The sequence below is a fragment of the Crocodylus porosus genome, unplaced genomic scaffold (genome assembly GCF_001723895.1).
Source record: "Crocodylus porosus isolate Cpor-Errol unplaced genomic scaffold, CroPor_comp1, whole genome shotgun sequence".
Taxonomy (NCBI): domain Eukaryota; kingdom Metazoa; phylum Chordata; order Crocodylia; family Crocodylidae; genus Crocodylus; species Crocodylus porosus.
In genome coordinates, this window is record NW_017728943.1 from 1,397,166 (window position 1) to 1,409,602 (window position 12,437).

A 12,437-nucleotide genomic window follows, 5' to 3' on the forward strand; every position below is an offset into this window, starting at 1 on the left:
TTGCTGGGGTCATTTGACCCCAGTATTCTTTCCTGCCATGGCAGGGGGTCGGACTAGATGATCTGCTCAGGTCCCTTCCAACCCTACAAACTATGAAACTATGAAATACACAGATTGGCATGATGCTGGTATTTTGCAACTGCCGGGGCATCGAAGATGTTCTGGGCAAAGTTTTGCTTGTCTTGGTGACACCAGACACTTCCAAACAGTTGGAGGTTTGAAGCTGGGCTGGATAAATGGTTCATAGCAGAGACTGTTTTTGCTTTTTCCTATAGCCTCATCTACCTGTGGCTTTATGAAAATGCAGCCAGCTGCCAAAAAAAAGAAAAGAAAAGTCTAGTCTGTTAAATTTATTTTAAAAATAAGCCAGAAACCACTAGACTGAAAGGGACCTCTTGGGTCACCAAGTCCAGACACATCATATAATCCCCTACATGAACTGATTAGATTTCAATTGAGAGTGGTTTGTTCCTACTGCTCCTGTTGGAAAGAACCTCATTCTTCTGATGAAGCCTTGCACCATCAGCCTTGGTGTAGCCTCAAGGGGCTGGGTGGGGAAGTTACACCAGGGAAGAACTGTATTTTCAGTCTCTCACGTGCCTTTGATTTCACTCCATCAAGTCAGCAATGACAGATGACCTATTAAAGCCCCGTGCCCTCCTCCCACTCCTCTTGTAGTCATCAATCTTCAGTGTCCTGTCCCTTCCTCAGGAGGAAATGAATGACCATGAGAGTCAGTAAAGAGACACAACCCAGGATACTCTCTCTCTCTCTTTCCCCCTTAGAGCAATCATGAAGCTGAACGGACACCAGCTGGAAAACCATGCACTGAAGGTCTCCTACATCCCTGATGAACAGTCCATACAAGGGCCAGAGAATGGGCGACGGGGAGGCTTTGGTACCCGGGGCGCTCCCAGGCAGGGTTCGCCTGTTGCTGCAGGAGCGCCTGTAAAGCAGCAGCCAGTGGACATCCCCCTCCGACTCCTGGTACCCACACAATACGTGGGGGCCATTATTGGCAAGGAGGGAGCCACGATTCGCAATATCACTAAACAGACACAGTCCAAGTGAGTCCTGTCTTCCCTTCCTGCCCTGGAGTTTGATTGGTCTCATTGACAACGTAGCAGGCAGCGCCCTGGTAGGGCAGACTTTTAGGGCAAGGTCCACATGGACTTAAGGGGCTGGGTCTCCTGGGGTTGGGGGAACTGGAATGTAATTAAGTTGCAAGGCTTACCCTGGAGCCACTAGTTCTCCATCATGCCTTCCTAGACTGTATCTGATGTATTCTCTCCCAACCAGAGGGAGACAGCAAAAAGGCATCACTTCCATGCCAGCCAACACCCAGAGAGGTGGGCTTTATTACCTGAAATTTCCGCAGTTTGCTTCCCTTCCTTTCTCCTTTAAGGTATCAGCTGTAACAGGATCACAGTCTGCTTAGTCATCAGAATAGTCTGATTAGTATATGTGAAGAGCAGAAGAGGCTATAGGATCATCTTGTCAGACATCCCAAAGAATATCACTCACTACCCCCTTCCTCATTAAACCAAATAACACCCAGTCTTGATTTAAGGTGTCAAGAGATGGAGAATTCGCTGCTAGGTTGTTCCAATAGTTCATTACCTTTGCTGTTCAAAGGAAACTATGTTCTTTCTTATATTACTGTGCCTGGCCTTCATCTAAAGCCATGGCTTTTTGTTATGACTCTTTCCAAGATAATCTCAGTGCCTAAGTTCATGGTTAAGATTTTGCTCTGAGCTGCTCCAAAACACTTGGCCTGAGTCAGCTTTTTTTCATGCAAACCCTGCATGTGGATGTTGAGTCAGATCCAAGCTGACCCCAGGGGTTGCAAGTGTCCAGTTTGGGAGCAAGATGCCTCTCTCGCAAGCAGGTATTTGCTTTGTTCAGGATACACCATTTGTGTGTCTCACAGTGGTTTTTGTGCACATGCAGAATTGACGTGCACAGGAAGGAGAATGCAGGTGCAGCGGAGAAAGCCATCAGCATCCATTCCACCCCTGAGGGCTGCTCAGCAGCTTGTAAGATGATCTTGGAGATTATGCACAAGGAGGCAAAAGACACCAAGACGTAAGGCTTTCAGCTTCCTCGTTGTAACACAGAGCATCTCCTCTTGCTGCACTGGAGTATTGCAGGGGCAGTGACTTAGCTCACTGGGGAGTTAAATGAAACACTTCTGAAAAGGTCATATGCAGGAAAGTTCATAATAAGACCAGGGCTGGCCTTGTGGGGCACAAGCACTGTTTTTGGGCATCCCAATAGAGCTCCTGCACTGACTCATTAGCTCATGCTACACTGGCTGCAAGACAGCAGGAGGTTGGGAGAAAGGCAATAATGTGGGAAGGCCTCATGTTCCCACATGCAAGGCTCTTGGTTTTGTACAGGGACAAACCAGTCCATGTAGGAGACCAAACTGGAGTGGTGGAGGGGGTGTAACTCTGTTGTTTTCCATGTGTGAGCTCCATTATGTACCTTGAGGTCGGAGAAGGAGGCTGCTGGGGATCTCAGGACTTCACCTTAGTGGGGAATGGATCTGACAATGCCCCACTCCTGCTGTACCCACCTCCCCGCTGTTGGATCAGGAACACTGATTTTCAATTTTTCTTTTTTCCCCCCTTTCCTTCCTCCTTAAGAGCTGATGAAGTTCCTTTAAAAATCCTGGCCCATAACAACTTTGTGGGGAGACTGATCGGCAAAGAGGGGCGAAACCTCAAGAAGGTAGAACAGGACACGGAGACGAAAATCACCATCTCCTCGTAAGACTCCCCCACTCACCCTCACTGGTTCTCTTCTCTCTAATGTTCAAGGCAGAGCTTCTAGGCTATTGGCTTGCAAAGGAGGCATGAGGAATTGGGCAACCCGCCCCCCCAGATAAGGGGACCTGTTTGACTCAGTGGGCACTTTGGGCCTTGTTACACATTAATTTTAGGGAGCTCCTGGAACTCTTATCTGCATTGTCCACACAATGCCTGAAATTAGTTTTAAGCACACTTTAGGTAGCTTAAGCTTATGTCACTCTAGTCAGGTTTACCTCTGCTCCATGGTACCTAGCTCATTCCATTAATGTGTAGCCACTGCTCACAAATGACCTGCCCAAGATGTAGTCCTCCAACATCACAGGGTGCAGTGTCTCCATCTTCACCCTCCTGTTCTGTGTGGACACACTTTCCACCTCCTGAACTCTACCACTCTGGGGGCAATTCTGGCACCAAGCCAACTCCCTCTCCCACCCCTGGGGGTATGACCTTCACACCCCTAGGGGTGTAACAGGATCCAAACAGGCTTCAGAGCATATAAGAGCTAGCCAGGTTGCAAATGGATAGGTCCAGGAGTGGGGTCTGGGACGGGTGGGAGGATGGAGGGGTAACAAAGTTGGGGCACAGATCGGATCCCCATGAGTTGGGGCTTCCTTTCTGGAACAGGGGCAGTAGCTCCCCCGAGAGCACCTTCACCACTCCCAGCCACCCTGGGAAGCATGATCAGCAGCTTCCACATCCCAATCCCAAATTATTAAAACATGAGACCTTTTTAATTTACTTTCTCTTTATTTCTTTTTAAATCCTTTTTTTTAACTTCTTTTTATTTTATCCTTTAGTGGCTGACTTCCTTCAGTTCATCGCCACACTTCCCCCACCTCCATTCCCTTTCTATCTCCCATTTTATTACTTGTTCCCACTCCATTAACTCTCTGCCTCCCAGCTTCGTGTTTCCGCCCCCTCCCCCAACCCATCTCTCACACCTCCACCTACAGCAGGGAGAGAAACCTGTCCTGGCTCCCCAGCCCTGCAGTGGTAAATCACAGCTGTAGCTCCTAGTCAGGCCCCTGCTTGCCAACCCTCTAGTAGCAAGTCATAGCTGTGCAGGTGAGGGACAATCAGAGAAGGTTTTTAGCCTTAAGGTGTGAGTGCTTCAAACTCCAGCTAGTACTACCATTGATCAGCATTTGAGTAGCTCGAAGTGCAATGTATAACAAGGCCCTTTGACTCCTAGAGGCTCTCTTAAAATCTCAGTCTTAGTGCTTCCTTTTGTGTGTGATGTGGTTTACGGTGTCCTGACCATTGCACCAGATCTCCATAGCACCATGTGGATACTGCACCGGGGCTGGAGGCTGTGGGCTGCAGGTTTCCTCTGTGTAACCAGTCCATTTCCTTCCAGCTTGCAGGACTTGACTCTGTACAACCCTGAGCGGACCATCACCGTGAAAGGCTCCATTGAAAACTGCTGCAAAGCCGAGCAGGAGATCATGAAGAAAGTGAGGGAGGCGTACGAGAATGATGTGGCTGCCATGAGCGTGAGTGTGTTTTGCGTCAGGTGTGGCTGCCCTTTCATGGCCCCTTATAGCTCCAGGGCTGGGTCTCTCTCCCCTGCTGTGGGAGATCCTATTCCAGATCCTGTTCTACCTGTATGCACCTAAGTGCAATCCTATTCCACCTTGCTCAAGTCCTCAAAAACCTGTTTATGTGTCTGCTTTCATAACATGCCATGGTCTTTCCCATCAGTCTCAAGCACAGAAAGCAGTCAGCAGGAGGGGCCCCCACCCACTTGTGTGTTAATGTTTTCTCAGGCACTCAAGCAGGGTAGAATAGGATCACATTTAAGTACCTGCATCCATTTAGATACCTAAGAGGTGGAGTATGATCCAGCACAAAGAGAGAAACAGGCAGTACATGAGAGAGGCCTCTGTGTGGACCTGAGCAATGCTGGGGTCTGTTGGCTGGGTGGCCTTGGTATGTCACTGCATCTCTTTTCTTTCAAGTGGGCAGCTTTTTCATTGATGGCCCATGAAGATGACCGATCTCCCAGCTCCCTGCAGCTGCTGATTCCACTGCTAGAGTATCAGTAAAGACAGTTACACACCTATACTATGCTATGCTAACTCCTTCTCTTTAAAAGAGAGTATAGCTAAGCATAGTGCTCTGTCCTCCTAGTAGTTGGCAGCAGGCCTACAAGACAGTTTGATGAGCCTGCTGCAGCCTTAGCAACAGAAGCTCAAGCATTTGAGTCCAGAGGTTGCAAGTTCAATTTCTGCTGCCACCGATTCACATAGAGCGGGGAGCCTACACAGACAGCACCTAGCATGAGGAGGCTCTGATCTTAGTGGATGTCTCTGTAACTGATGCTGCAGTATGAGCAATAATGAGCATGTTGTTCTTGTCTTATCCTTATAGCTACAATCTCATCTGATCCCTGGCCTCAACCTGGCTGCTGTTGGCCTGTTTCCTGCCTCTTCCAATGCAGTGCCACCTCCTCCCAGCAGTGTCTCTGGGGCAGCACCATACAGCTCCTTCATGGTAGGCAGATGACTTGGTTGCTTGAATCATTTTAGCTTCTCCTTTGGAGAGAGTTGTACTCTGGCAGGCTGATTACTGTTGGGTTGTGCACCAAGGAGCATGGCAGTCCAAAGCCTGGGGGTATTGACTTGCTCTGGCTGGCTGCTTGGTGGCTAAAATGATGGATTGTGATAGCTGACCAAGCCGTGTCTTGTGATCCTGGCCTGATTTTACTCTGACTAAAAGTGGGTTTGGGTGATTCAGTTTTGGGTGGCCTGCCCTTTGACTTTTCCTGTCTGAATTCCATATTTTATGTCCCTTAGTCATGTTATGGCAGGTGTGGACTCGTCCAAAGCTTGAGTGCCACAGAGCCAGGCCTGGAGACACCTTTAGAGGGAGGTGTGCCTCATCCCCACCTTGTCTAGAAACTATGCACAATTTGGCTTGTGTTTTCCTAGTAACACAAGGGGTGCAGTTGCTGCAGCAAACTTGAGCCATGCAGATCCCACCCAGAAGAGGACCTGAAGGACCAATGCTCACTGATGCCCTGGGCTTCCTGCACTTTCGGGAGTCTTGTGTGGGTCCAGCTGTTCTTAGTGCAGACTACGGGCCGAGGGTGTGTAATTGTATCATCCTTTAGCAACAACCGGTACTGACCATTAGAGCCTGCTCTGACTCCCAGCTGACAGAATTAGCTCATGTGCTGAGCACTTCCTGGAATGCACCACAAATTTATGATCACATTCTGCAAAAGGATATCAGCCCCTTGCAGGAGATCAGATGGTCCAGTGCACAATCAGACTCTCTCTCAATTCTGTTGCCTAACCATATGCCTAGTGCTGGGTGTCTGTAAGTGTGTGTCTTAGGCTCAGTAGATCCTGGGGATGCTCTGTCTGTCTAGCAGCCTGCAAGGCAGATGCAAATCAGGTCATGTCCTTCAACTCCATCCATTTTAATGGAACCTTATTGGTAATCCTAACCTTTCTGCCAGCAGCCTCCAGAACAAGAGACAGTCCATGTCTTCATCCCTGCTCAGGCTGTTGGTGCAATCATCGGCAAAAAAGGACAGCACATTAAGCAGCTCTCCAGATTTGCGAGTGCCTCCATCAAGGTAGCCTTTCCAAGGCAGCTGGCCATATTTCCATTAGGAACTTAAGTGCTACTTACTCCATTGTTTGGTGGGTGCCTTATCACTGAGCAGGCCTCTTGACCTTTATATTAATGCTGGTGGGAAAGGGAGCAAGGCTGATAATCTCAGAGACTGAAGAGTATAGGAGGCAGCAGCAATAGATTTCCCCACCATGCTTGTTGCCATTGTGTCACTGCCTTGCCTTAGAGCAGCACTGGTAGACCGGTTAGGAAAGTCTGGTCTCCATATCCCATCAGCTGTTAGGCTTTTCATTGGGCTGTTAATTGCAACGCTAATGAAGCTTAGGGATGGTGGTAGTTTCTTTGATATGAACACCTGCGTATTAGGCAGGAGACTAAGATCCATCCAAGTCACTGCACTGACACCTTGGCCAAGCCATTATATGGCAGTGGCTTTTAGTCACTGTTGTCTGGTGGAAAATAGTAGAAACAAGGGGGCTTGTCACCATTTAGTATCCCCTTGGTCTACGCAGTTTTCCCTGGGGAAGTATGATTTCTAGCAGTTGTGCAGTCTACACAATTGGCTACCCAGCACCCTTTGGCTTCCAGGGCAGCTCTCTGTCCAACTCTGGTATGCAGCATTGCCAGCTCAGCAGTTCTGTCACTAGATCTAGAAACTTGTGGGTATCCTGGGGACCAAAGGTCTATATTGAGGATCCTGCCTCAGTTTGGTATGTGTGATGCTTGGTCAACTGCCCAGTGGTGTTTTTGATAACTTTCAAAGACCTGCATCCTGCAGCCTTTTGAGATGTTGAATTTCTGCTTTCATGCACTGGCAACACTGCCCAGAGGCCCCTTTGAAAAGTCCTGGCCATCATCTTTGTTTGGATAATTCTCCTCTGCAGTTAGAGGACATTCAGGTTTTAACTCTCCTTCCCTCCTCTTGCAAACCTTATAGTGATTCCATCTGCCAGAGGCTGATGTTTCCCCAGATGACTCACCCTGCCTCCTTGCTTCCCTCCCCTTTGTTTCAGTGCAGTGGAAGGGCTAGGACATTACAAAGTGGTGGGGGAGGTGAGGAGTCAGCTGCCTCTGATATATTCCTCCTCACCTGCTCAGATTGTCTCTGTTCTCTTTCAGATTGCCCCACCTGAGACACCGGACTCCAAAGTGCGCATGGTTATAATCACTGGACCACCCGAAGCTCAGTTCAAGGTTCTATCATTATTGCTGTCTCTCAAGTCCAGACTGGCATTTTAGCGCCTGTGGAGAAAACCCTTGTGTGAACATGATTTTTACCTCAATGAGAAACTCGTGGAGAAATCACATATTGTGATCCCTAGTGACTAAAATCCCCAGGCCAGCAAAGCTCAGGTCCAGTGACACAAACAATACAGTTCACCCAAGTTGGACTTTTCTTGGATACTGCAGGGTGGTTCATGGATTATTTTTATATCATATGGGACCTTTTAAACTGGACATAGTTTAGGGCTTCAGCATGTCATAATCCAGCATTGGTGGCTGCCTGAGATTGCAGGACTTGGCCCAAGACATTGCCTCCTCTCCTAGGTTTCTGTGCCCAAATCTGCTACTGACCAACTGCATGACTGTAAGCAAGTCACTTCATGTCTGTGCCTTTCACTATTATGGAAGGATAAAGTCAATCTAACTATAGTGGGCCAGTGTGGTTAGGGCACACCAGTTTTTCAAACTGGTGGCATGCAAGGAGTGATGTTACTAGTAACATATGCAGGTGCCTTTGACTCCCATGCTGAATGACCAGGTCCCTGTTTACAACAGTCAACTTTTGACAATCTTTAGCAAGAATCTGGAGCCTGACTCAAGTTCACCCCTGGAGCCACAGTGAGGCTCCATCATTGCTTTGCACCTTCCTGCCTTGTTTGTCAAGAGAAGAGTCCTGTAGAACTGAAAGATGATGTCCAACAGTTTCTATCACTGGTTATTAGTGTCTTTGACAAGCTAATGCATGTTGATCAGCATAATCTGACCACCATGGATGGTAGTGGGACAGGAGGAAGCCAGAAAGAACACAGCTCTGACGAAGGGTTGAATCAGTAACCATTTGGTCATCATCTGTACCAGTGGTCTCCAAAATGGGGTGCGCAAGATGATCCATTGGGGTGCGGGAAGAAAATATTAGAACTTCTATTTATATTTATTTTTTATCTAAAAAAGTAAGAAAGAAATTAAGCTTTACTAATATTTAATATATGGATTGACACTGGCGCCCTCACTCAGTCCATATGTCAGACGGTCACGTGTCACATACGGTACACGAGTAGTACATGTAAGTAATTTATAAATAAATAAATATACATATATTGGGGGTGCATGCTCAAAAATTTTTGACTGATAGGGGTGCACAATCAAAAAAGTTTGGAGACCACTGATCTATACCCAATGTCTTCCAGGTCCATTTCCCCATAAGCTTGTTTCCCTCTCCAGCAAATCCCAGGTCTCCAAAAGAGTTAGGTCTTAGCCCGTGCCCCGCTCACTCCCAATTCGGGACCTCTTTCTGAGGTACTTGTCTCACCACTTGTCTCTCTTTTGGGATCCCCATGGAACTCCACCAGCACCTCAGTGTTGCCTTTTCTCCTTCTAGGATGGCCTGGGTCAGGGTTAGCTAGGCTCCAGACTTCAAAAGATGCATACGCTGCGAGCTTTGGGTAGCCTGGTGTGCTGGACTGGTGTTCAAAATAGCTTTAGTCCATGCTGGCTGAGCAAAACTGATGTGCGGATGTTTGTATTAAATAGGATCCTTTTTTGTGAGATGCCCCTATATTGTTGTGACAGAACCAGGGGGGAAGAAGGTAGGAGTTGGTGTTCATGTATGAAGAGTTGATCTCTCTTCTGCCTCCGTGAGGTACTTATGTGGGTGCAGATCACCATGGTATCTAGCTGGCTTAGTATTCTTTGTGTCTTGTGGACATCTCTTCATATTAGCAGTATGGGAAGGGCAGGCTTGTCAGGTTCCCCTGAAATCTCTGTGCTACCTGTTTGAGAACCCCAGGCTTAGAGAGCTGCATATATGGCTATGACATCCCAGCAACATATCTCCCACTTTCTACTGTGGCAGGATTGGATTATCCAGTCCCATCCAGGGGCAAGGAGGAGAAGCCCCTATCTTGAATGATGAGAGCTGTGGGTGCACGGTGCTACTGCAGATTGGAAACCAAGTTTAACACTATTCCTCCCCTGTTCTACTTTGTAGGCACAAGGACGAATTTATGGCAAACTCAAGGAGGAAAACTTTTTTGGACCTAAAGAAGAGGTGAAGCTGGAGACGCACATCAGGGTCCCTGCCTCAGCTGCAGGGAGAGTCATTGGCAAGGGAGGCAAAACTGTAAGTGAACCAAAGATGGAGAGAGGTCTGAGACCATGGAAAGATTGGGAAAATCCTTGGGAAGGTGGCTCATTCCCAGGAGTGAAACCTTCAGGGAGGTGGCTGTAATGGCCCAAACAAAGTATACTGAGGTAAAAGGGGAGGGGGAAGCCTACTGCATATCTGCTGTTCTGCAATAACTGTATTGTGAGTCTGCTCCTATCCTGTGGAAAGTGGAAGCTCAGTCATGGTAATGTAGGCATGTTTCATTAAAGGAAGTCTTGGTAAAGCTCTTTCATTAAAAGTGCTCAGCTTCATTCGTAGCAAAGGTTGGGTGGGAGCATTTGTTTGCCAAAGGGAGAACGGCAAAATCTGGTGCAGGGTGTTTTTTATTCCTTCTTGAAGTTAGGAAGCATCTCTGCTGGATCAGCAGCTGGTTGACCTCTGCCCCTTTTCTGTAGGTCAACGAACTGCAGAACCTGACGGCAGCAGAGGTGGTGGTGCCGCGGGACCAAACTCCTGACGAGAATGAGCAAGTCATAGTAAAAATCATCGGACACTTCTATGCCAGCCAGGTATAGCGAGCCGGGCTCTTTCCTGACAGGGCATGTGCTGGGAGTGGGTGAAGCAGAGAGAAAGAACTCGGGAAGTAGATGGAAACTTGCGTGGTCCTCTGAACTGCATGCAGGTGTGTGTTGGCATGTGAATATACACACTCTACTGTCTTTCCAGAAGTCCATATACTAACGTCAGGCATCCTGTGCAGTGCCCAAGGTCATCAACTATTATTGGTTTTATTATTATTAAAACATGGGATAATGTCCAGAGGCCTTAATGAGAATCAAGGTCCCATCAGAACAATGTGAACATGATGCAAGCTGGCAGTGGAAGGGAAAGGCATGTTCCCTCCCTGGATCTGAATGAGCGTCTCTAATACAGTCACCCAACACCAAATGCAGAAGAGGAGCAGGGTACAAGTGGTTTAATCCTGGTCACATGCTGAGTCAGTGGCAGAGAGAGGAACAGAGCTCAAGTTTCCTGAGCCCCCTTCTTGGGCTCCTACAAATCTTGGTCCATACTGAAGTAGGTGATGACCCAAACTAGCCAACACCTCTCTTGTTTTCTCCTCTCCCACTGTATCTCCTTCTTACTCTGATGATTATTGTTTGTATTACTTTAACTCTCTGAGCCCCTGCCTAGGTGAGGTACTGTAGATTTGGGACTGTATAAACACATAATGAGAAACTGTCTCTGCTTCGGAGTTTAGAGACTCAAATGGACAAAATAGGCAAAGGATGGGAGGAGACACAGAGGCACAGAGAGATGAAGTGATTTGTCCAGTCATATAATGGGTCGGTGGCAGAGCCAGTGGCACTCCAGTTTTTTATCTTCTGGGTCCATGCCCTGAACAGCCAGGCTTCCCCCCCTGCTGCAGCTTCAGCCCTTTGCTGTTCTTTCCTCAGATGGCGCAGCGGAAAATACGTGATATCCTGGCCCAGGTAAAACAGCAGCATCAGAAGGGACAGAGCGGCCAGACACAAGCACGAAGGAAATAAGAGCGGCGACAATAACACCACCACCACGTGAAAGAGGAACGAGCCGAAGTCAGGCTTAAGAGTGGCTGGGAATCAGTTACCGTAGACAACTTTTCCATTAATGGATTGAGAGTCAAAGGCAGTTTGATTGGCTTCCAAGGTAGATGCCTATGTTAAAATAAAGTGCCCAAATTTGAGCCTTTACAATCACTCAGCCCCAAAGGCTACTTAAAGAAGCAACTCCTGCTGCAGTGCATGTGAGGATTCTGCAGAGCAGCACATAGCGACTGAGAGCCCAGGCTCTTGACAAATCCAACACAGAGCTATTGAGGCTTACACTCCTCCCAATGTAGCATCTGCAGCCTAGGTGCTCATTTAAGTAGCTTTCAGAGCTACAAATCTACCCCAGTCTTGCATTTCTGTTGTCATCCATCAGGAGCCCCAGGGCACTCTCCAGCCATCATATTACAAACAGAAATTTGGCTGATCAAAAATCCTAGAGAAAAGTCACCTTTAAAAAAAATTAGTGTCAGTTTATAGAAATTCCAGTGGACAGGATGGTTTCTAATTCCATTGATGATAAATCCCAACATGAGTAAAGGCAACTTAAGTAGTCCCTTTTTTTTTTGGATTCTAAGTAGCAGAAAGGAGAAGATATGGGACTCCCACATAGGTAGTGATGCAAACCAATACAGTTTGCTTAGGAAAATAGTTTTGATTCCTCCCCATTTTAAATGATGACGACAACAAAAATCAGCTTTGTAGGATTTAACCTTCATCTATTTAATAATCAGATGTTCTGAAAAAAAGGCACTAAGGCTGGGATCGTCAGTGGTACCTAAGGGAGCCAGGTGCCTGATAATGGGCAGGACTCTGAACCTCAAGACAGACCAAAAATGGACCTTAGGATGAGGAGAGGAATTGGCATCACCTGATCACATGGAAAATACAGTGTGGTCCAGCTGATTTGAGGACCACAATAAGGCACAGAGATATAGAGTTTATTCCCAGCTCTGTCACTTAGCTTTCTGGGTGCCCTGGGATAAATGCCCCTGTGCCTCAAATTCCTCCTCTGTGATACTGTTCCCTTCTGGTAAGTGTTTGCAGATCTACAGTTAATAAGAGCTAGGATGATCAGACTCTACCTACTTGAGCACCTGGTTCCTTTAGACCTGTTGGAAAATT

At 47.5% G+C, this 12,437-nt stretch overlaps 1 protein-coding gene across 2 annotated transcripts in view; it reads left to right on the top strand.

The window, feature by feature from the left end:
* Positions 1 to 11,765, top strand: part of IGF2BP1 (insulin like growth factor 2 mRNA binding protein 1) — an 85,190-nt gene extending 73,425 nt beyond the window's left edge. The window contains exons 5-14 of one of the 2 annotated variants that reach the window (XM_019548402.1): positions 786 to 1,067; positions 1,951 to 2,085; positions 2,649 to 2,771; positions 4,171 to 4,306; positions 5,184 to 5,306; positions 6,277 to 6,396; positions 7,515 to 7,589; positions 9,607 to 9,738; positions 10,179 to 10,292; positions 11,181 to 11,765. In XM_019548402.1, the coding sequence (XP_019403947.1) occupies positions 786 to 1,067; positions 1,951 to 2,085; positions 2,649 to 2,771; positions 4,171 to 4,306; positions 5,184 to 5,306; positions 6,277 to 6,396; positions 7,515 to 7,589; positions 9,607 to 9,738; positions 10,179 to 10,292; positions 11,181 to 11,273 (1,333 nt within the window). In that variant the 3' untranslated portion in view covers positions 11,274 to 11,765. The remainder of the gene's footprint in view (positions 1 to 785; positions 1,068 to 1,950; positions 2,086 to 2,648; positions 2,772 to 4,170; positions 4,307 to 5,183; positions 5,307 to 6,276; positions 6,397 to 7,514; positions 7,590 to 9,606; positions 9,739 to 10,178; positions 10,293 to 11,180) is intronic. The other variant, XM_019548403.1, reaches the window with a different exon arrangement.
* Positions 11,766 to 12,437: the final 672 nt, after the last annotated feature.